This window comes from Coffea eugenioides, unplaced genomic scaffold (genome assembly GCF_003713205.1).
Source record: "Coffea eugenioides isolate CCC68of unplaced genomic scaffold, Ceug_1.0 ScVebR1_946;HRSCAF=1711, whole genome shotgun sequence".
Taxonomy (NCBI): domain Eukaryota; kingdom Viridiplantae; phylum Streptophyta; class Magnoliopsida; order Gentianales; family Rubiaceae; genus Coffea; species Coffea eugenioides.
Genome location: NW_020864827.1, coordinates 2,043 through 25,019, shown reverse-complemented (window position 1 = coordinate 25,019; position 22,977 = coordinate 2,043). Strand labels below are relative to the sequence as shown.

The 22,977-nt window shown below is 37.6% G+C and overlaps 2 protein-coding genes across 2 annotated transcripts; both read right to left on the bottom strand.

Annotated features, from left to right (window-relative positions):
- Positions 1–11,713: 11,713 nt before the first annotated feature.
- On the bottom strand, positions 11,714–15,502 carry LOC113759147 (putative late blight resistance protein homolog R1A-3). The gene has a single exon (XM_027301716.1). The coding sequence runs from the start codon at positions 15,500–15,502 to the stop codon at positions 11,714–11,716; it is 3,789 nt and encodes a 1,262-aa protein (XP_027157517.1).
- Positions 15,503–19,735: 4,233 nt separating this feature from the next.
- LOC113759146 (putative late blight resistance protein homolog R1B-17) lies at positions 19,736–22,573 on the bottom strand. The gene has a single exon (XM_027301715.1). The coding sequence runs from the start codon at positions 22,571–22,573 to the stop codon at positions 19,736–19,738; it is 2,838 nt and encodes a 945-aa protein (XP_027157516.1).
- Between the last annotated feature and the right edge of the window lie 404 nt (positions 22,574–22,977).

Here is a 22,977-nt window from a genome sequence, read left to right as displayed (position 1 = left end):
GGTTATTTCAAAATTATTGAGGTGCATTAGTCTATGACCTTCTAAAAATCAAATTTTGGCCTCAATTTACTTATCGTCTCAACAGGAGGAATCATTTGTGAATTTCTTCAAATTAATGTCCTTCACGCAAAGGATTTTTACCAATTTTTGATAAAATGGCCAAAAAGTGATCATTAGATGCTCATATTCCAAAGATCACTCTATGAAAATGATCGGATCTTACCTTACCTTGTGCACTACCCCTTCGGATGGTACGAGAAAGGTAAACGTGCAAGTCTCATTTGGATTATATATCCGAGACATGGGGTGGTTTATTCCTAACACGGGATCCCCTAAATGGCATTCCCTTCCTAGGGTTTATGCGTGATGCCAGTTTATTAAAGCGATATAAATATGTGACAAATATGGCCTAAAGGATATAAATAATGCAACGGGGGAAAAGGTCTAAACATGAAATGTATTTACTGAAAGGTAAGTGCAAAGACTGAAATTTAGACATGTGAGCTATCTAGTGGATGAGTCACTAAAAGAGTGCCAAAGAGGCCCCTTATTGCTATGGCACATGAATGCAGGCCAAGAAAACAAAAAAAATGGTTAGTGCAATTGATAATACACATAACACATTGGGAACAATTAAGAAGAAGAAATACAATAAAGCAAGTAAAAGGGGTGGAACCTCTTCCCTCGTGCCTAATGTGCTTAAAATAGGGTGAGGCTGACTCTAGCCTAGGAAAATGCTAATATGGATGCATGAGGCTGGGGTTCACTAATGCCTAGACTCGATAAAGCTTCGGCTCCCAAGCCTTCAGACCTAAAGGCGAAGGGTCATCACTCCCAGGGCCTTCGATCGGTGGCTCGAGTGATCCCTTAGGTAGCGCTATGGGCGCAGAGCACACCAGCCGCCTACCCAAGGCAATCGATCCTAATCCTACAAGGCGGTGTGGGAAACGCCCACGAAAATAAAAATAAAATGGGATAAAGCAAGTAAACATGCACGTATGAAGTGTTCCCCTATTTTGAGGGAAGGGGTTGAGAACCACGCGAGGCTCTAAAGGTGACACACACCCCCCCAAATGCAATGCAAGCGCGAGATAACAAGTAAACATTCATTCAAACATACATTCATGAGTCGAGGGATTGGTTTGATTACGTACATAAGACAAAAGGTCCTAAAAATGAAAAATGCAAGCCTAATATCCAAGTGCAATGCATAAAAAGGGTAGAAAAGGAAACGAATGGCTAAGTCAAATGCTTGGACCCACTTAGGAAGTCCCCAGTGGAGTCGCCAACTGTCGCGCCCCACTTTTCGAATGAAAATGTGTGGATTGTGATGTGTGAAGTGTGGTGTGAACGTGTGCAAAATGAAAAGTAAAAAGGCCATGGGACTTTGGAAAGCGACGATTTGGCCAAATGAAATTTTAAAAAGGGTTTTTTAAATATGAAAACGGAGTCGCCACTTGGTATAGATTTGGGGTGTACCAAGTCACCCAAAAAGTGTTTTTTAAAGACAAAGTAGTAAAACCCTTTTTAAAACGACTCCTAGTCCACGTAAGCCAAAGAAAAAGGTTCGGGGGTCACGTTTGACAAAGGGGAAGGCAAGGATAGAATCCAAGGCACCCCTTTGACCTAGCCAAGGCTAGTTGCGCGACTTAACCAATTTTTCCTAATTTTTCTACCCAAGGTATGTATCGCGTATTGGATATGTCTATATGAATGCAAAAACCTAGACCTAGGGGGATTGGGGGAAATTTCTCTTCAAAGGTTGAGTGGTGCCAATCACATTAATTGTGAAGCCCAATAATGACCCTTTTGGAGAGGTCACACCTAAACCTAAATGACGTGAAAAATGAGTGAAATGCATGCCATGTGAAAGTGTGAGTTTGTGTGAAGTGAGAAGATTGATAAAAATACGATACAAGTGGAGGTGTGCAAATGTCTTTGAATGCAAATATATATATACTCCAAGTGCAAGTGGGCAAAAATGCATGTATGCAACTTAAAGAAAAGTGCGAAAATATCGGTGTGCAAACGAGGGTGAAAGTACTCGTGTGCGAGTGTAGATAAGAGTGTTCGTGTGCAAGTGAAGATAAAAAAAATGTTCGTGTGCAAGTGAAAGTGATAAAAGGGTGCATGTGTTCAAATGAGACAAAAGTGAAAGTGTAATGATAGAGTGGATTGAGAATGCATGAGCCTAGGGAATTCATGCATATTGGGTACGGGGAGACCTAAATCGTGACTCAATTTGCCCTTTTATAGAGAGGATACAAGCGTGCTAAGGCTTTAGAAAAAGCCACACTCGTCTATATCCCATATTTAAGGGGACTTTCAAGCAAATGAACCCTATAACTAGTATGAAGTGCAAAAATCCTAAAATGGAGGGAAAAGGGGTTCGAGGGGCATGCAAAATGATAAAACTAAGAAAAATGCATGAAATGTAGTGAACATGCAAACATGTACTAACGAGGGGAAATCCCTAAGGGTCTAGCGTTGGACTAGCCCATTCTATGAATTCCGACTAGCGTTGGACTAGTGGAAACGTACATTCATTCATCACATTCATTCAGGCTATAAAAAGCGAGTAGACATGCCAAACACTCATAAACACATAGCACATAACACTTAGCATGCTCGACTAGATGCAAGGTCCTAACAAAGCAAATTAACACGTAGCAACTAAGCATGCAAGACACATAAGACAATTAAACCCCTAACTATTACATTTGCTAGCTAGGCACACGTCTTCGATAGGTCTTCATTGAATGCTCCTCCAAGCCCTATCTATTACATTCACTAACTAAAACAAAAGGGGGAAAGGGAAAATGGACCAAATTGCTCGCCAAAGCCCTATCTATTACAAGCCAAGAGGTGTACACATACCCCATTAAAAGAATAACTTAATGAAAACAAAAAGTAAATGACATGAGTAAAAGGAATTAAAGAAAAACTAGGAAAGCAAAGTAGACATGTAATTCACTTAGCACATTGGATCACATAGGAGAAACAAAAAGATAAAAGAGATTATACCGCCCCCTTGGAATGAAGCTCTAACGTAGTGAAATTACTTATTTACCCTCCAAAATAATAAACGAATCAAGGCATCGCTTTATTTAACAAATGATCACAAAAGATAAAGATAAACATGAAATTGAATCAATTAAATCATGTAGACAACTCACACTTAAAAAGCCAAAAGAAGAAAGGCCTTGATTGCAAAAATTAACAAAGTTTTGAGGTCAAAATCAAAGAAAAATAAAGTTTAGGGACCTATTTGCAATTAAGTTAGGGACATAATCGAAAGAAGTTGAAAATATCCAGGGCCACAGTACAGTCAAAGGGAAATTCAGGGACTGATGTGCAAAATGCATTTTCTGGTTTCTTAATGGATCAGGCCACTGGGGCCATTTTATTCACTTCTTGGGCCAAGACCACTTGGCCCAATCTGAAGTTCAAGGAAAAACGAGTGGGCTAGCCCATTTTTTATCAAGTAAAAGCCAACAAAATGCATGGCTTCAAATCTCTAGCCCAAATCACTAACCCAGGAGATAAACAAAACAAAACCCAATCCAAACAAACAAATCACCATCAAGACCCAATCAAAATAAACCTAATCCAATTTCCAACTAATTTTTGTTAAACCCATCAGAATAATAAGATAACTAAAAAAACATACCTAATCATATCATAATCTCAGAACAACTCACTGAAAATATAAAAGGCAAACTGAAACTTAGAAGGGCCAAAACAACTTGATATTTTTTAGTTTTTGGGTCACAATGCAATTAGATAGAAATTGAGGGGTTAAATTGCAAATCTTTTGGAGAACCCAAGCAAGCTTTCGAAGAGCAGGTTTCTTCCTCATTTAGACAAAAACTTCTGCAACTCGCAATTCACAAACCCAACTCACAAACACAATCAAATCTAGTTTGAAATTGAACAAACAAAGCTACTTCCTAAACCTTTACTTTGCAACATGCAACCTCTAAATTTAAACCCAAAAAAAAATCAGACAAAAGGGCATGTGAACATCAAAACAACATTCTGCAATTTTCCAGCTACAAGCCGAAAATGGTGATCATGCAAAGTAATGAAAATGAGTATGTAGTGATATGTCCACCCAAACTCATGTGAATTCCAAATCCTCAACTTTATCATAATTCAAGCATGGCTGTCTATTATTATTAATCCCAACAGAGAGTATCCCGATAAGAAAACAAGAAGAACAGAAGATGCAAAACACCGATTCATCAGAATTTTCTCAAACGCAAAAATTGAACTTGCTCACTTATCCAGTTCCTTCACACGCGAAAATGCAGACCAGTTATCTTTTAATTAGAACACTCAGTTGGGCATTTCATCTAACAGGTTGTAGGCATCAAAATCTTACCAGATTTCTGCTCAAATTGAAGCATAACTAACCCAGAAATTTGTCAAAAACCAAAGAAATTCAGTCCAATCAAACACGCAAGGCACACTAATTCTAAAATCAATGAACGATCAACACGAAAAATGGAAATTACGAAATCACAGAAAACTCATTTTTTTTGCAACATGGTAAAAGATTTGTGAAATCTGCCTTAGGCCACTTTGCAAACCAACTCTTCATAGCCTATAGTAATTTTATACCAGCTATCCTGATCACACGGCAAGAAAATCAAGTATTTGGAGCAATTATGAATTTTAACCCAATATGACTAACAAATCATGCGGCAGTTTCCTTTCTACCATTTCAGCATGCATGTGATAGAATTTATAAACCTCAATAGAGCATGTAAATACATCAACTAATGCCCCAAGGCTCAAACCGAATTACTTAGGACCAAACACACAAAATCATAATACCAAAACCAGAGTTCCAGTAGCTGCCTTTCGAATCCACAGCCGAAACAATTTACTCGTCTAAAATCAGAAGCAAACATTGACTAAAGTACCAAATCGATGAACCAGGCCTCTAAAAGAGATCATATATGACAGAGGCGACATGAGGCAATCTTATTGACATCAGAAAACAATACTTCAGCAAGCCCAAAGGGAAAACAAAAGAATTGTCACAACAAGCCCAACTCACTGACTTATCTGATTTCTTCATACGTAAAAAAAAATGCCACAAAACCATTTTTAACAAGAATTTTCGGCTAGACATTTCATCGAGCAGATTGAGGGCATTAAAAAGTTCAACAAATTTTCGCTCAATTGGGGTTGTAATCAGCCCCAAAATTGTCAGCAAACCAAGGAAATTCAATTCAATCAATATATAAGACAGGCATGTCCAAAAATTGCGAATAATCGCTGGAAAATTGTGGTAAACAAATCTGCTTTGAGTTTTAAGAGTCTGAGCATGAAATTTGAAGGAAAGGAATAGCTTACCTTATCCTCTCGATGACAGTTCGTCGGTGATGGCAGTAGATTCCGGCAAGCTCCAACCTTTTCCAGCCGCTCCTCTGCTCTTCTCCCTCTAGCTTTCGTTTTGCCCGTCGCCTAGCCTGCCGCCTGGTTCCTCTCCGTTTCCTTTTTCCTTGGCCGTAGCTCTCTTACGCTTTCCCCAGTTTTCCCTGCTCCTTTCCTCCTCCGTTTTTGCATTCAGCCGAAACCTTTCCCATTTTTCTTCTGATTTCCTCAGTTTTTCCTTCTTTTCTGATTTCTTTTCAGTTCCCAGCCTCCGTAGCTCTCCCTGTTTTTTTAGTTTTCTGTTCAAACCCTGCCCCCGTAGCTCTCTCTCTTTTCAGCCTTTCTCCTGCGCAGCCGTCGCTCGATCTCTCTCTATCTCTCTCACTTAACTTGCTCGGACAGAACATAAAGGTTGCAGCTCGCGCGGCTTCCTTTCTTTTCTTTCCTCTCGGCTTGCAGAGTACAGCTCTCTCTCCCTCCTTGTCGATGATAACAAGGCAGGAAAAATGGAAGTGAAGTGTTGTTGTTGTTTTTTTAGGTGTGATAGTGGATAGGGAATGGTTCGCAGTTGAGAGAGGTGGAGTCTTTAAGAGGAGAAGATCATCCGGCAGAAATGGAATTGTGATTTTTTGATTTTTTTTCTTCTTTTTTTTTCTTTTTTTGTTTTCTTTGTTTTTTTTCTTTTAATTATTTAACAAAAATAATAGTAAAACTAAATAATAATAAAAACCACAATTTTAATTACAAACACATCGAAATAAACAAACTAAAAATAACAAAATTACCATTTTCGATCTTTTCTTTCATTTTTTTTATCATTTTTTCATTTTCCTCTTCTTTTTTTTTTTTTTACAAATTTTACGTTAAAACTTAAAACTAAAACTAAAACTAAAACGTGAACAAAATTAATATGACAAATAATTAGCAAATAAAAGACAAATAAAAAGGTAACAACTAAAATGCAGATAATCTAAAACAAAATCATGAATTAGATGCAACATACAAATTATTTAAAAATTTGGTGTCTACACTATGAAAAAGATATTGAAGATGGGCTTCGAAAACTTTTTTTTTTCTCTACTACTTCAGCTGACTCATCTTGACAATTATTGGGTCAGAAACAATAGTAATCTAGTGCCAATTTTTCAATCTTCTTAACCATTTCAAGATCGCAAGAAAATGCCCCGGATTCTATAATACTTGTAAGATTTTTGAGTATGGGTCAATTTAACATGTCCTAGAAGTTACTTTAACATCTCCATATTTAACTTCATTTCATCTTGTGGGACATTTCAAAGAAACCACTTATCAAATAGTATTAAGGCAGCCATGAATAGGAAGGCAATCAAGGCCCAGAGGAGTTCCAAACTTTCTTGGCCACTTTTGGCAACTAACAGCAGGGCAGCTCTGCATGATTCCAGTCAAGGTGAAGTAAGATGACTTCCATTTCAAGCTGAATTTCAAGTAATATAAGCCGTACCTACTTGAAGTACGACAATAGTGCTTTAATGGGCTTTGGACTTAATAAACTGCAGGAATTCCTGACAAAGTCTGTCATGGTTTCAGAATTGAAATTGCAAACCTGATTGTGAAATACATGTTTAAGAGTGATTATCCCATTCATTGCTTGTCTATGTTCTTCTTGACACAGATTTTTGTATCCACCTGGCAGCCCCCTCAGCGTTCTTTGGGTGGCAACAAACATGTTTGACAGTCCCCATATCCCCATGGAAGCTGCTAAGCAAAAGAGGCAGCTCAAAATGCACCAAGTATGCAGAATGCACTTGAACATCATGAAATCATGGAAGGTACTCCTCGCGTCAACAGCTGCAGTTATTCATACTGCATGGTGCATCACACCCAGTGACAGTGTTTATTTCATCATGGAGGCGGTAGAAGGCCCACCATGTCATGAACTTCTTTTCTCAGATAAGCACTGATCGTGTCTGGAAAATAAGCATCAGCTAATCTCTGTGCCAGCAGCTGCAGCGAAAATGCACGGATTATCTTCAATGATTGGGCAAAGCGTAACTATTACTGAATAAAAGCTATTGGTTTGCACTAATAGCTAGTGGCCCATGATGTTGTGGATAATAGAAACATATTTTATATTTCATACTTATAATTTTATGAAGTATTTGTTCAACGATAGACAAGTATATATGATTGGGTTTACCAATAGTTGGTGTGAAATTAGATTGAAACATAATTTATGGTGTTTCTCAAGCCAAATGCTCGATGTGTATGGCTGTCTTAGCATGTCTACGTTCTTTGCATGGCTATCTTATATACTCGATGTGTATCACTGATATAGTAATTTGCAACTTATTTAACGTAATGTAATATAATGAAACATTGAATTTATAAAAGTTTAAGAAGGATGATATTTACGAAATTAGTCAAGATTTTTAAGAATATGGCCTAACTAATGCCTAGTCATTAAATTTTTATGAAAACTTTTTCAAATAAATTATCCTATAACTTATAACCTTTCCAAATCAATCTCTATTCCACAAGGAATTCTACTTCTAAAAGAAAATTTAAAAGGTTGGTAGTACATAAAAAGTCCCAATAATATTTAGAACTACATTTATGTTGGAAAATAGAAGAAAGTCATTAATGTTACTAATAAGGGCATTTTAGGAAAGACAAAGTAAATCACTAAATCCTCAAACTCCTAGACCTCCTAAGATTAGGCCTAACTCCAGAAAGACTGAAAGAAAATCGTGTATTGGTCTAGGTAAATTCATTTAAAAAATGTATAAATTGAGATATTTCATGAGTTTATTAATCTGAGTAGGAAAAAAGAACTAATTCAATTTTTATTGTGCTTCTTAATTAAATGAAATTTAAATGCATCTGGATTGATATGGATATTGTTATTGGAGTATTCTAATTCAACATCCGAAAAACGGTTTGAAACTAAATCCAAATAAAAGGACCTACATTTGCAATGACTTTAATATACAAAACGTATACAACAATAACTTATAATGATTTGGAAAAAATAAAAGACAATCATCAAAAGTATAATATTGAAATTACCTATCTCAAAATTTTCTGCATGAACCGCAGACCAGTCTTCAATGGAGATAAAATCAATCTTCAAAACTTAATATTTTCATATGGTAATTAGGACTGTTTCTAGCAAACATCAATGCAATGAAATCTCAATCGCATTCTCCAATTCTCATCTGAACTGCGGCTATGTTGAAAAGAAATACTACGTTTGTCCTTCAACACCAGAAAATGCCGAGTTTTGTGTGCCTTAGCTTTTTGTGACCTAATCACAACTCTGCAATATATATATATATATATATATATATGTTTATTTATTTATTTATTTATGTATGCATATTCCAAGTTATAGCTAGACTGCTCAAATAAAGTTCACTTCACATTGTGGTCCCTTTTGGTTTAAGCCCAGAAAGTGGCAAGAAATGAAGTACTCAACTAAGGAAAAGAAGCTTAAAGGTTTGAAAAACTACTTAAAAAAAAAAAAGATGAAACTGTCAAAAATGTCAGAATTGCAGTTTAGCAGCCTCTATAACCACGAAGCCTATCACTTCACGCTAAAGTTCAGTTTAAAATCGAGTGACTTGACACATCAATTCATTATATTCATACAGGACATTGTGATGCTCCTTCTTTATCTTCTGAATTGGTGAAGGACAATAAGCGTCATTCATGAAAATTTTGCCATCAATTTTCATTCATGAATCTTACTTGCTGGATAATATAGCTGAGCTGCAGGTACTGAATATCAGATGACACATTCCAACACAAGGAAAGACCTCAATAGTCAGTTCTTGTTTTTGTGGTTTTTTTTTTTTTTTTTTTGAATATATCTACAGTCAATAGTAGGAGAACTCTGTACTCAAATTTTTTCAAGAAAGAGCAAATGTGACCTCTGCAATTTCAAGCTCAATTTGAAGACATTTACACACACTGGCCTACCTAATATTCTCCTAGTAATAATTTCTTGTACAAACTATCCAAGAGCACAATTGGAGTTCAATGAAAGGCTGGACATGCATGTGGTTATCTTAGACAGAAGATACAAGGGGCTGTTTCAGCTGATTGTCGTCAGAACAGCAAGAGGATAGAAGAAAGAAAGAAAATCAGGAGATAGAATGAATGCCAACAACATAAATCAAGGCATGTTTAAAGTCAGACACTTCTATGTAATTAAAACTGGCGATAATTTGCTTCAAAGAAATCCTAAAGTAGGGAAAGTGAATCATAGTTTTGGTGTGTCTTAGAGGTTCCAGATTCAGAATTGCTGCTTATTGCCTTGTTCTCCAGTATGTCCACCTGTGATGTGCCAAATTTGCTTTTCCTTCCTCTTTTCAAATGTCTATCAGCAGAAAAAAAAGAAAAAGAAAGTGAAACTTGTAACAGATAAGAGATACCAGAGTAACCTTAGTATAAAGTTTCAACAGCTGTTAAAACAAGTGAATCTATCAAAAATATAGAAAGACAGGCCAGTAGCCTGTATCTGCATGGATCTTGCGACTTCATGCACAAGCTAGATTAAATGAAAACATGCAAGTGCAGTAAAGCTTGAAATGACGCTTTTAATGGCCTCCTCTGAAACGTTGGAACCAAATGATCGTTTCAATTAGCGGGAACAGCTTCAGAAGGATCTCAACTTGTCTGAATACATACAGTGCTTGTCTTTTATCGCTTGAAAATGCAAACCAGAGTCATCACCATCAGGAGATGGGAGGGTCAGCAATCAATGCAACATCTATCTAGCCTATCCTTGAGCAAAATTAAGATATTCTCATTATTGCCCAGCCTCTCTATTCACAATCCACATGAATTTATGTCTATTCTTTATTTTCTTTCCCTTTTCTGGGCCTTTCCTCTCTCTGATGCAGATTTAACTTGCACAAACATATCCAGTAACTGCTTTCTTTTGCAATCCAAATGCTCAATACTGCTCTGCCCCTTCACTTTGACATTGATTTCAGTTCCATGCACTGAATTAGAATTGGCATATTTTTTCAGAATATCTGTTATGGTAACAGCTTTTCCTTAGGGAGTGCTTGTACAACTCTACATGACTTTCCAAAATGTCCTTATACCTTCACATGCAACTCCTTCACAACGTTCTCAACCAACATTTAGCTGTATACTTATTTACTTAATTTACATGGCATGAATCTCCTTCCGCTACGTAAATAGAACTTCACTAAACAGTTCAAATGAATTTCTAGTAACAGATTAATCTACTATGCCAGCACACAATCTCTATCCAACCAAATTTGTTACTTCCAAATTGGGTAAGAGTTCCCATCGTTCCTCATCACATTACAAGAACAGGCACCAATTAACACCAGAAGGCATCTCCCCTGAACATATTTAACCTTTGTTGTCTTCTCGCAACCTTTAAGTCAACTTCATTGGACCTTCTATCAAAATTTTTCATCCATTAGCTCTTCTATCAGTTTCATTATGCAAGGCTGATAGTCCTAACTCCTAAACCAAACATTAGCTCATTTAACAACTTCTGTGATTCATATAATTTTTCTACTCTAATTATAGCCCGAACAGGATTCCTCTATAACTACCTTTACAAACATGAAAACAGCTGTTGGCTGGATGAATAAGGAATTTTAACTTAATACTTGAGGTAGCCTCAAATTGTTTCCACAAATCTCTACTCCTAGAAGAATTTAATTCATTTTCGCTGAAAAGTGAATTAAAATTTTTGGAAACAGATTCACAGATGGCATTATTTCCTTCTGCAAGGTTACAGTTTCAAAGCAAGAGCTTACCATGTTCTTGGCGTTTTGAGAGAGAGGGGGGGGGGGGGGGGAAGGGTTGGATCATTCAGCTAATTCTTTTGAGGAATGAAATAAAAAAAAAAAAGGAAAAGAAGAGGGTACCTTGCATATATGCATGTGCTCTGGTTATAAGGATGATATCAATATCTGTAGCAACATTAACGAAGATTTCAGAAACTTGGACGACAGATTTTAAACATTATTGAACATCAAAACGCATAGAGAACTTGGAGAATATTTTAGAAACAGATTATGATAGATACTGTTGAATTCATATATGTATGACTGGTCGTGCCATTGCAATCACAAAGTTATAGCTGCAAGGAGTTCAAAGCCAAGGAATTGAAATCTCCTAAATTGGTTCAAGAAACATGAATAATTATATCATTGAACTAATTCAACTTATACACATGATACTATAGTATTATCTCTGACCTAATGAGTGGTACTCAACTCTGCATGGACTCTGTCCCAGATCAAGAAGAGATATGAATAGCTCACCATAGTGAAATGTGGACTAAGAAAACGTACCTGGATCACCAATAACTTCGAATATCAATCTTTAGACCCTCATTTCCATTTTCCATCTGTTCTTCTCCAATTTGCTTCACAGAACTTTCAGCAGACTCGCACCCTTTCACCTCAATCATTACAAGAGGCGCAGATTCCCCTAAACAAGAAGGGAGCTCTTCCAGCTTCTTACAACCATGCAAAGCCAATTTCTCAAGACAGGAAAAATGATCAGAAGATGTTGCAGTCCACCAACGGATGTCCAACTCTGACAGTTTCAAGATTCGGAGCTTAGGGAACTCCCCTTCTTTCATTTCCCATTTCCTTCCCACAAAGGATTCACGGTTTAACTTGAGCACTTCAAGCTTGGTCAGCTTACCAATTGTTGAAATTTCACTCCACGGCTTAGAAGTAAATGAGAGAGTCAACTTTCTCAAATTCGATGGGAAATGAAAGTGATATCCATCAAATCGATGCACCTTAAGTGATTCTACTTGACTCAAATGGTCCAGCATGAGAATCCCATTGCCACGATATCTGAGTCCTGCACATCTTAGCCTTCGGATGCTTGGCAACTTTTTCAGTATCTTTTGCAAGCTTTGGTAAGAGGGATCAATCGCCAGGGTCAAAGTAACTAGATGTTCTAAATCCGGGGAGCCTTCCAGATTGTTGGGAAAAATAAAACCACACCTGGAACCATAACCATTGGATCTTGTTATAAATAAATGCCTCAATGTCTTAATAGTCCAGATGGTGTTTGGCAGCCGAACATCTTGAGACCCTCTAATCAGAAGTGTTTCTAACCTTGAGAGGTTGGCTATTGCATCTGGGATTGATAACAGTTCTGATCGAATGGCCAAGTATCTCAAGTGAACAAGCAACACTACTTCCATCGGAAAACTTTTGCCAAGACTAAACTCCCCCAGGTCCAACAATCTAAGAAACTTAAATATCAGAACCCCGAGTGAACAATGAAACAGCACTGTAGATATCCTATTGCTAGTAATGAAGACATTAGCACGGAAGAGCAAACAACGTAAATTGGGAAAAAACAGCTTTGACTCTTTAAGCCCCTCTATCGTGGAATCATAAATGAATACTCGATGGGGGTTGCAGGGTCCAGCAAAAGTACAAAGATCATTATACCCATGTAAGATATGAAGAAAACTTTCTTCCTTGGCTTTTGTTACACAAAACTCACGTACCAAATCATGAATTCGGCAAGCTTTGGCACCACCTATAGTTCTCTGTTGGGTAACAATAACTAAACTTCTATTAACCAAATTCTTCAAGTAGTCATCAGCCACATCCTCTAAGGTCTTTCCTTCAGTCTTTTGCACGAATCCTTCAGAGACCCAAAGCAAGAACAACCTTCGGACAGGAATATTCTCATCCTCTGGAAATGTGCCAAAGTAAAGAAGGCATGGTTTCAAATAATCGGGTAAATAACTGTAACCCAACTCCAATAGATTGGTCTCAATTACAGTGCTGGAACTAAGACTGTTTGCAAAATCCTGCCAGCAATCTGGCTCAATACTTGAAAGAATTCCAGCAACAATGACTACTGTGAAAGGTAGCCCCTTGCATTTATTTGCTATTTGCGTTAAAACTTTTATTAGTGCTGGAAGACAACCTTTTTTGCCAAATATCTTCCTCTGAAGCAACACAAAACACTCTTCAACAGTAAGTTGTCGGAGATGGAAAGGCTCGCAATCACTAAATTGCGAAGTCAAATTCTGAAACCTGCTGGTGAAGAGAATCCTGCTTCCGTTGGTATCATCTGGCAATGATCTTTCCAACATATTCCATGCCTTAATGTCCCACACATCGTCTAAAATGATAAGATACCTATTCCTCTTCAAACTCTGGTAGAGCATTACAGTCAAATCATCTTCATTCATCTCAAGATAATGGTCTGGACTCCTACAATTAATACTGCACAAAATCATAGCTAACAAATTGTGCTTGCTGTAAACTTGAGAAACAGTACACCAAGCACGAATATGAAAGTAGCCTATAATTGAAGGATCACAGTAGACTTTGTTTGCAAATGTTGTCTTACCAAGACCAGCCATACCAACAATTGGAACAATATTCAAATGCTTGGAACCCCTGGTAAGTCTATTGATGATCATCTTTACCTCTTCGTCAAGGCCCACTAGAACTTCATTTGGTGCAGGGTAACTGAGTTGCGATTCCATGTGAATACAGTTCTTGACAGCACTCTGAGCTTCAGTGTCATACCTGATGCTGCCATGTACTTCCAGGGCCTCAGCTCTCATAAGCTTGATATCCCTGACAATGTTATCCAGACATTCAGGTTTATCCCCAATCACAATAGAGTCTATGACTAACTCTGCATTATATGTCACCTCCATAACACGATCCCAAAGAGCTTGGAGTTCTTTATTCTGGTTGCGCTGCTCCATTATTTCCTGCAGGAAAGATCTTAAGAATTGGAGATCTTCTTGAACTCTTTGGATTTGATCCTTTGGGAAAGCAATTGAACTAGCCTCAGAAGTAGCCAGTTCGTCGACATTTTGCAAGAGTAAATCAATGGAGCCCAACTCATTGGTCCGAGGAAATCTAAATGATGGTGGCGGATAAATTTGTGCAACTTCTGTCAGAATAAAATTGAGCTTTTTCAGCAAACGAGAAAGCTCAAGATCCGTTTCCTCAGCAAAGCCTTCTTTCAGTTGATTCTTAGAAAGGGAGAAAATGACAACTCCTGCATCACAGACTGCATCTCCAATAAGACCCTTTATTTCATCATGTAGCTCGTTGAACTTCCCCTGCTGCCTGAGAAGGAAATTCAAAAATCTTACACCCTCTTGGAGTTTTAGCAATTGATTCCTCTCCAGAGCCAGAAAATTGGTATCAATTTGAAGTAGCTCCATAAGATTGTCTAGGAGACAATCAATGAAGTCGGCCACTATATGCTTATTCTTCTCCAGAGCCAAAGTGTCTGATGATTTTGATAACTTTGAAGCGGTCAGGACATTAATGTATGTTGCTCGGTCTTGTGGATCAACAGGATTAATCTTGTATAGCAATTGAGAAACTTTAGATACCATTTCATCACACACTTGCTTGTCTTCTCGGTTAAACCAACATATGGAAATCAGGCGTGCAGCATTGATACCCATGTCTTCCACGTGATTCAACAGATCCCTCAATTCCTGCCCCTCAACACCCTGCAACGTGGCAAAGGGAATGAAGCTCTTCAAGAACATTAGCTTCTCTTCAAGAATTTCCATCAGATAATTCAAAGTATTACCAAAATCCTGCTTTCTACGGAGAAAACATCTCAGATTCTCTGAAAGGGAATCAATAAAATCCGTAACCAATGGAGGCTGCCCCAGGGAGTAGTCATCCAAGAACTTGCTGATAGACAATTCCTTGATATCTGTCTCAAAAAGCAACTTAATATTTTGGTGGTATCCAGTGAGCTCCCTTTTGATGTCTCTTAGAGTTGGCGTTACAATAGACTCAAACCGTCTAACCAGACGCTTCGTCTTCCTATTAACCAGTTCTTGAATTCTGCATGAAACTTTACTAGGTCTCAAACTTTCAGACTCGGTATTAGTGTTGTCCTTCTGATCATGTTCCAACAAAGTTTCATGGTCCCTTCCCATACAATTGCTAAAATACAGATCAAAGGTTTTCAATAATCTTACCTCCATCATGAGGTTCCGGATATCAGTCATCAGGTTCATGCTATCAGAATCTGTCTCATCTCTGCAAGCCTCCAAACCCTCGTCCAGAAAAGTCAAAGCAGACTCAAAGCAGCTAGTACCACTGCTACTGGAGGCCATCTCTATTATTATGGTATCTTCTTTTTACTCTGATATCAGATTTCTGTCTGGTGTAGCAAAGGATGATGAATGAACTTAGTTCAAGATCTGCAGCTTTCTCATGATTAAATAGTAGTCAAATACAGCCAGCAAGACTCATTTTCTCTCTTTGTTTTGAATATAATTTAAGCCTATCAAGCCTCTTTCTTCTTCAATAATGCCAGCTACACTCCATTATTTTTTATTCTTTCGGTTACTTTTTTATTCCACTCTATTAATTTAGTTGGAATCACTCTATTACTTTATTGGGAATTTCTCACTCTGTATACAGAGTTCTGGCAATTTAGGCTCTGCGAAGTCCATTTTGTAGCAGCTAACAAATTCGTTAGGTTAGTTCCATCAGATTGCAAATGTGGAACAGATAAGTTAAGGAATTTCTTCTCTTCCCTCTTTGATCCACAACCTTATTTAGCTTCTTTTTTTTTCACAATGGCGGGATAAACCATCAATTTTATTCTGAAACTGTACTTGCAACTAATAGATCGGGCATGAAGCAGGATAGGCGGGTCTTCGAGAATGCTTAATATTATCATATCATTACACCTAAGAAGCCAAGATTTTTCTTAATATACCATTAGAGAGGTAACGAAATCTCCAAGCTCAGATAACTGAAGCATTTTCTGATTCATCTTCTTTATCAACCAACATCTAGATGTCACATTTTGTGGATAATAGCCCAGTCTAACGAAAAAACTGATACACAAAATATTTATTTGAACAATCGACAAGGACAAAGCTTCATTAATTCCCGAGGGAAAAGCTGAAAAGTTGACTTTATATAATCCAAATGAACAATTAAAAAAAAAAATCAAGATTTTCATGCCTCCCAAGCTATGAGAATGCAGTACAGGCAAATTCGTATGCAACAGCATGACAAGCCTCCCCAGCAAAAGTTCAGGAAGACTCATCTGTTGTACCGAGAAACCACTTGCCATTATATCAGTGCTGACGTGAATAAGAAAAGCAGCCAAATTAGGCAAAAGCCAGAAGAGTTACAAACTTTCTTGCAATTTTTGGCAACTGATAGCAGGGCAGCTCTGCGTGATTCCAAGCAAATTCAATTAAGTCAGTTCCATTTCAAGCCGAATTTGCAGTAACATGAGCAGGACCTACTTGATATTCACGATTTTGATTTGCTTGTACAACAACAGTACTTTAATTGTCTTTGGACTTTGACAAACAGTAGGAAATCATGAAAGGACTTTATCATGACTTCAGAATTGAAGTTGCAAAACTTGACCGTGTAACCCATTTTGAAGAATGATTATCCGACTCATAGTGTTATCTTCAACTGGCAGCCCCCTCGTGCCTCAGCGTTCTTTGGATAGTTACAAACATGTCATAGATGTTGAATTTGTCGACCTGTTTCGTCTGACAGTCCCCATTTTCTTCTGGAAGCTGCTAAAGCAAACGAGGCAGCTCAAATTGCACGGAGTATGCACAGTATACTGGAATATCATGAAATGATGAAGGTTCTCATCGTGTCAACAAGATTAACATTTTTTTTAGTTTTGAATATTAATTTCGACATAAATAGCATTGACACTTTACACAAACTCATGAAGCACAAGCCAGTAAAGTGGCTATTTTAAAATTAAAGGACACTATGATGTTAAATGCAAAATCACAGAATTTATCACACATAAAACGTTAATATTGTATATTAACAAAATCTGGGTTTTAGGATTTTTTTTTTGGGTCTATGCTTCATATATGTTGCAAAACAAGTGTATCATGTGTTAATCACAAAGAATTTTACATATTAATAAAGTTAGTGTATGGTTCTTTATTTTGGAAAAACGCTTGTGTAACTCTGCATGGAAGAGGATTTAAGAAATTGGGATGATTGATTGTGAACACTGATAAATCTTTAATGAAAAATGTTAGGTCTGATTCCAAGAAATTGATCAATGAGAATAATAGGGTTCTTAACAATTCAATAATGACAATAATAAAACAAATAAATCAAACAGAGAAACATAGGAATTTACGTGATTTGATCCAATTGACCAATGTCCACAGGCGAAGAGGTAACAGATTTATTATAACAGAAAGAGAGTACAAAAGAGAGAGCACAAAATCTTAGCAAATAATTCTTAATGAAAAAAGTTAGGTCTGATCCCAGGAAATTTACCAACGAGAATAATAGGATTTTTAACAATTCAATAATGACAATAATAAAACAAATAAATCAAACAGAGAAACATAGAAATTTACGTGGTTTGATCCAATTGACCTACGTCATGGGCGAAGGGATAACAAATTTACTATAACATAAAGAAAGTACAAAAGAGAGAGCACAAAATCCTAGGAAATAATTCTTAGGCCCAAAAGGCACCTAAAACTGAAAACACAAAATATTTAACGGTCCAAAGGCCCATAATTTGCTCTTTTGGTTTGATGTCTAACCAAAACTCCTCTCTTAGACTAGGGTATGGGCCTCCTAAAACTCTCTTGAACTGGTGTACACGGCACTTGGGCTGGTGCCTTTAGCACAATGAAATTCATTTAAGTCCACTATATTTGAGGAGGAGATATTTCTTTGTAAACTTTCGATGTGGGATACAAAGACAAACTCAACAAAAAAGAATACTTTTTGCGTCCCACTTTGATAGTCCTCTTTTCCTTTTTTATCTGTTCCAAATTCTAGTCCACTCTCCAATTGGAGAATGTAGTTATCTTTTAATTTTTCTAAAATACCCTTATTCAATGTAGGTTGTTATTGGTATAAACTACCTTATTTAATATAGATTATTAACCCACTCCATTTAATACATTTAGATTTAATGTGAAATAATGTAAAATGAGGATTGATTTTTTCTTGACCATCAATTCAAGTTCCCATAAACCATCAATTTAAGTTTTTATGAATAATTAATATAAAGCTGTACTCTATTTAATGTAAGGGTATTTTAGAAAAATAATAATTTAAAATTATTTTTCCAACAAAGTTAATTACTTTTCCTTAAACTGTGTGAGAAAAACTAGAATTATCAAAATAGGACAGAGGGAGTAAGAAATAACTGACGATAGAAATGTTGACTTCACAAATGCATGATTTTTCTTATGACTGCAACCACAAAGTTATGGCTGCACCAACTTGAAGCCAAAGAATTGAAGAACTCCAGAAATTGCTTCCAGAAATGTGAATATAAAATTACATCATTGAACTGATTCATCACATACAAATACTGTGGAGTACAGTCCCAATCTGAATTAATGACTCTTAAACAAAATCAAGAAGAGGCATGAATTGGTTCCCATTTGCCAAAAGTGATCGGCCTGAAGAATAAATTCTACTTTGCTACTGAATTATTTTCAAGAACGATCCTTAGACCGTCATTTCCTGCATCCATCTGTTCTTGTTGAATTTGCTTTACAGAAGTCATAGCAGTCTCACGGCACCATTTGAGCTCTATCATTTCAAGATTTGAACATTCCCCTAAACAAAAAGGGACCTCTTCCAGCGTCCTGCATTTTTGCACAACTAATTTCTCAAGACGAGAAAAATTATCAGAAGTGGCAGTCCAACTTCGGAGGTCCAATTCTATCAATTCCAAGAATCGGAGGTTAAGGAACTCCCCTGCTTTCATTTCCCATTTTTCCCCTACAAAGGCTTCATGCCGTAATTTAAGCACTTCAAGACTTGATAGCTTTCCAATCGTTGAAATTGCAGTCCATGGCATACGAGTACATGAGAGAGTCAACTTTTTCAAATACAGTGGGAATTTAACCCCCAATGGGACAAGATTATTCACCTTAAGTGACTTTAGTCGACGCAGACCATCCAGCGCGGGAATCCAGTTTCTGGAATATCTAGATGGAGCGCATTTTAGCCTGCGGATGCTTGGTAACTTTGTCAATATCTTCTGCAAGCTTTGAGGAGAGGAATCAATTGCAAGGCTTAAAGTCTCTAAATGTTTTAAATCCGGGGAGCCGGCAAGACTGTCAGCAGGAAAACTAAAACCATACAGGGATCTTGTAACGCATAGATGCTTCAATGTCTGAATGTTCCAGATAGTGGTCGGCAGCCCAACATTACGACCGCTTGCTGTCACCAAAAAAGTTTCTAATCTTGAGAGGTTAGCTATTTCAGATGGCACGGAAAAAATGCGTGAAAGCGCCAAGTATCTCAAGTGAACGAGCAATACTACTTCCATCGGAAATGCACACTTAAAACTAAAGTTCCCCAACTTAAAACCAAAGTTCCAAATCCAAAACTCTAAGAAGTTTGAACAACAGAACCCCGATTGGAAAATAATCCACCGGTGTCCACTCAGCAAAGAAGAGCAAAGAACGTAAATTGGGAAAGAATACCTTTGACTTTTTAAGCTTCATCGGCCAGGCATTGTAAATACATAGTCGATGAAGGTTATGCGGTCCAGTCAGGGTAAAAAGATCATTTTCCCCATGAGAAATCTGTAGAAAACTTTCTTCTTTGGCTTTTTCCACACAAAACTCATGTATCAAATCATGAATTCGGCAAGCTTTGGCACCACCTATAGATCTTTGTCGGGTGACCATAACTAAACTTCTTTGGACTAGATCCGTCAAGTACTCATCCACCACATCCTCTAAGCTCTTTCCTTCAGTCTTTTGCAGAAATCCTTCAGAGGTCCAAAGCCAGATCAATTTTTGGATAGGGATGTCTTCATCTTCCGGGAATGCACCGAAGTAAAGAAGGCATGGTTTCAGATGACTTGGTAAATTGCTGTAACTCAATTCCAGTGTCCTCTTGCATTGTTCAGTCTCAACAATTGTGCTAGAACTTAGAGTTTCTGCAACTTCTTTCCAGCAATCTTGCTCTGTAGTTGCAAGAATTCCAGCAACAAGGACAATTGTGAGAGGTAGTCCCTTACAATTTTTTGCAATTTGGAATCCAACTTCATTTAGTGTTGGAGGACAGCAACCTTCTTCGCCAAATAGCTTATTTTGCAGCAATGCCCAACTCTCTTTGTCAGTAAGTTGGCGAAGATGGTAAGGTTCGCAAGCATGCTTTAATTGCAATGGCAAACTGTGAATTCTACTGGTTAAGAGAATCCTGCTTCCGTTTGCATCATTTGGAAATGATCTTTTCAACAAATTCCATGCCTCAATGTCCCATAAGTCATCCAAAACTATGAGATACCTATTTTTCAACAAAACCCTTCTTATCTCTACAGCCAAATCATCTTCATCTTCGTTAAGATATTTATCAGGACTGCTATAATGAATACTACACAAAATCTGAGCTAACAAATTGTGCTTGGTATATGCTTGAGAAACAATACACCAAGCATGAATATGAAATTGGGAAGAAACTGAATTTTGCATATGGTGGTAAACTGTGTTTGCTAATGTTGTCTTACCAAGTCCAGCCATCCCAACAATTGAAATAATATCCAGCTGCTTTAAACCCCTGGTAAGTCTACAGGTGATTGTCCTCACTGCTTCATGAAGCCCCACCGTAGCTTCATTCAATGCTGGGCTACTGAGTTTTGATGATGTATGAGCTGAATTGTTGGTAACTGTCTGAGCGTCAGTGCCATTGCCGTGGCTGGCAAAGATTCCATGGGCCTCAATCCTCATCAGCTCTATATCTCCGGCTAGGGTATCCAAACATTCAGATTTATTCCCAGATACAATAGAGTTGACAAGTAACTTTGCCTTATAGGCCATCTCCATACCACGATTCCAAAGAGCTTGGAGTTTTATGTTCCGGTTGTACTGCCCGACAATATTCTCGAGGAAAGATCTTAAGAATATAAGATCCTCTTGCACTTTGTGGATATGATCCTTTGGTAAATCAACCGAATCAGCTTCAGAGTTTGATAAATCTTGAAGACTTTCTAGGAGGAAATCAAAGCAGCCCAAGTCATTGGTCCAAGGAAAGCTGAATGATGGTGGTGGATAAATCTGTGCAAATTCTGCCATAATGAACTTGAGCACTTTGACCAAATGAAAAAGTGCAAGATCTGTTTCCTTGGTCAAACCTTCTATCATTTCAGTTGTTGAAAGGGATAAAATCACAATTCCTGCATCACAGGCCACAAATCGAATAAGATCCTTCATTTGATCATGTAGCCCATCGAATTTCTCTTGCTGCTGCCCGAGGAGGACACTCAGGAACCTTACTCCCTCGTGGAGTATTAGCATTTGATCCTTCACCAGAACCGAGAAACTGGGAAAATGTTCTAGTAGCTCCATAACATTATACAGGAGACAATCAATAAATTTGGCCAATAGATGCTTATTCTTCTCCAGCACTAAAGTGTGTGACGATCTTGATAACTTTGAAACTGTCAGAACATGGATATAAGTTTCTCGCACTTGGCGATGAACGGGATCAATCTCCTTGCGTATCAGTTGAGAAATTTGAGATTCCATTTCATTGCACACTTGTTCACTGTTTCTGTTAAACCAACATATAGAAACCAGGCGTGCAGCTTTGATGGCCACAACTTCAGCGTGGATCAACAGATCGATCAATCCCTTACCCTCAATGCCTTGCACTGTGGCAAAGCAAATGAAACTCTTCAAGAACAATATCTTCGCTTCAAGAGTTATCATTACAAAAGGCAGAGCATTGTCAAATGTGTGAAAAAAGCTGGTAAGCCAGTCCAGATTCTTTGAAATGGAGTCAATCAAATTTGTAACTAGTTGTGGATCTCCCAGTGAGCAGTGGTGCAACAAACTGATGATGCACGATGGTCGGATTTCTGTCTCAAAAAATAACCTGATATTTTCCTCAAATCTGTTGAGCTCAGTTTCGATGTCATTAAGATTTAATGCATCAGACTGAATATACGTAAAAACAGCAGACTCAGGACCGGGCATGAACGTCCTAACCAGATCTTGAATCCTGAACAAAACAATACTGAGTCTCAAACTATCAGTATTACCCTTGTCCTCCAGATCTTGTTCCCAATGCATTTCTTGGTTCCTCCTGCAATTTGTAACATACAGATCAAACGGTATCAATAGGCTTATCCCCCTCTCCAGCTTCCCGAATCGACCATGCACCTTGAGCCTGATAGGTTGCAATTTTACCATTTATTTTATTATTAATTTTCGCTATTACCTGACTTGATGTGGATTAATTGTTGGATTCTACTCACTTTTCGTAATTTACATTTATTTCAGATGTCGAACGAAAATATGATAACAAGTGCCAATTTAACAAGAAAAGAGTCCAAATAACAGAGCTTATCCCAGGGGCATTAGTGGCAAAGGAAGGCTTTTGCCCATTTTGGTAATTTCAAAAGAAGAGAGCAGGGCAGAGACTTCTATTTTACTGGAGGGCTGGAGCGCCGCAGGGGGTCTCAGCTTCTTCTTCCTCCGGAGTCCTCTCGTATGTATGGCAGGACCTTTAGTTTAGCTTACCTTTTTGACTTTTCTTCCCTCTAGCCTTTAGGAGTTACTTTGCCTACTTCGTATGCAGGCAATCAGTTGTATTT

Coding starts and splice junctions, on each gene's coding strand:
- LOC113759147 (XM_027301716.1), bottom strand. CDS start 15,502: ATGGCCTCCAGTAGCAGTGGTACTAGCTGCTTTGAGTCTGCTTTGACT.
- LOC113759146 (XM_027301715.1), bottom strand. CDS start 22,573: ATGGTAAAATTGCAACCTATCAGGCTCAAGGTGCATGGTCGATTCGGG.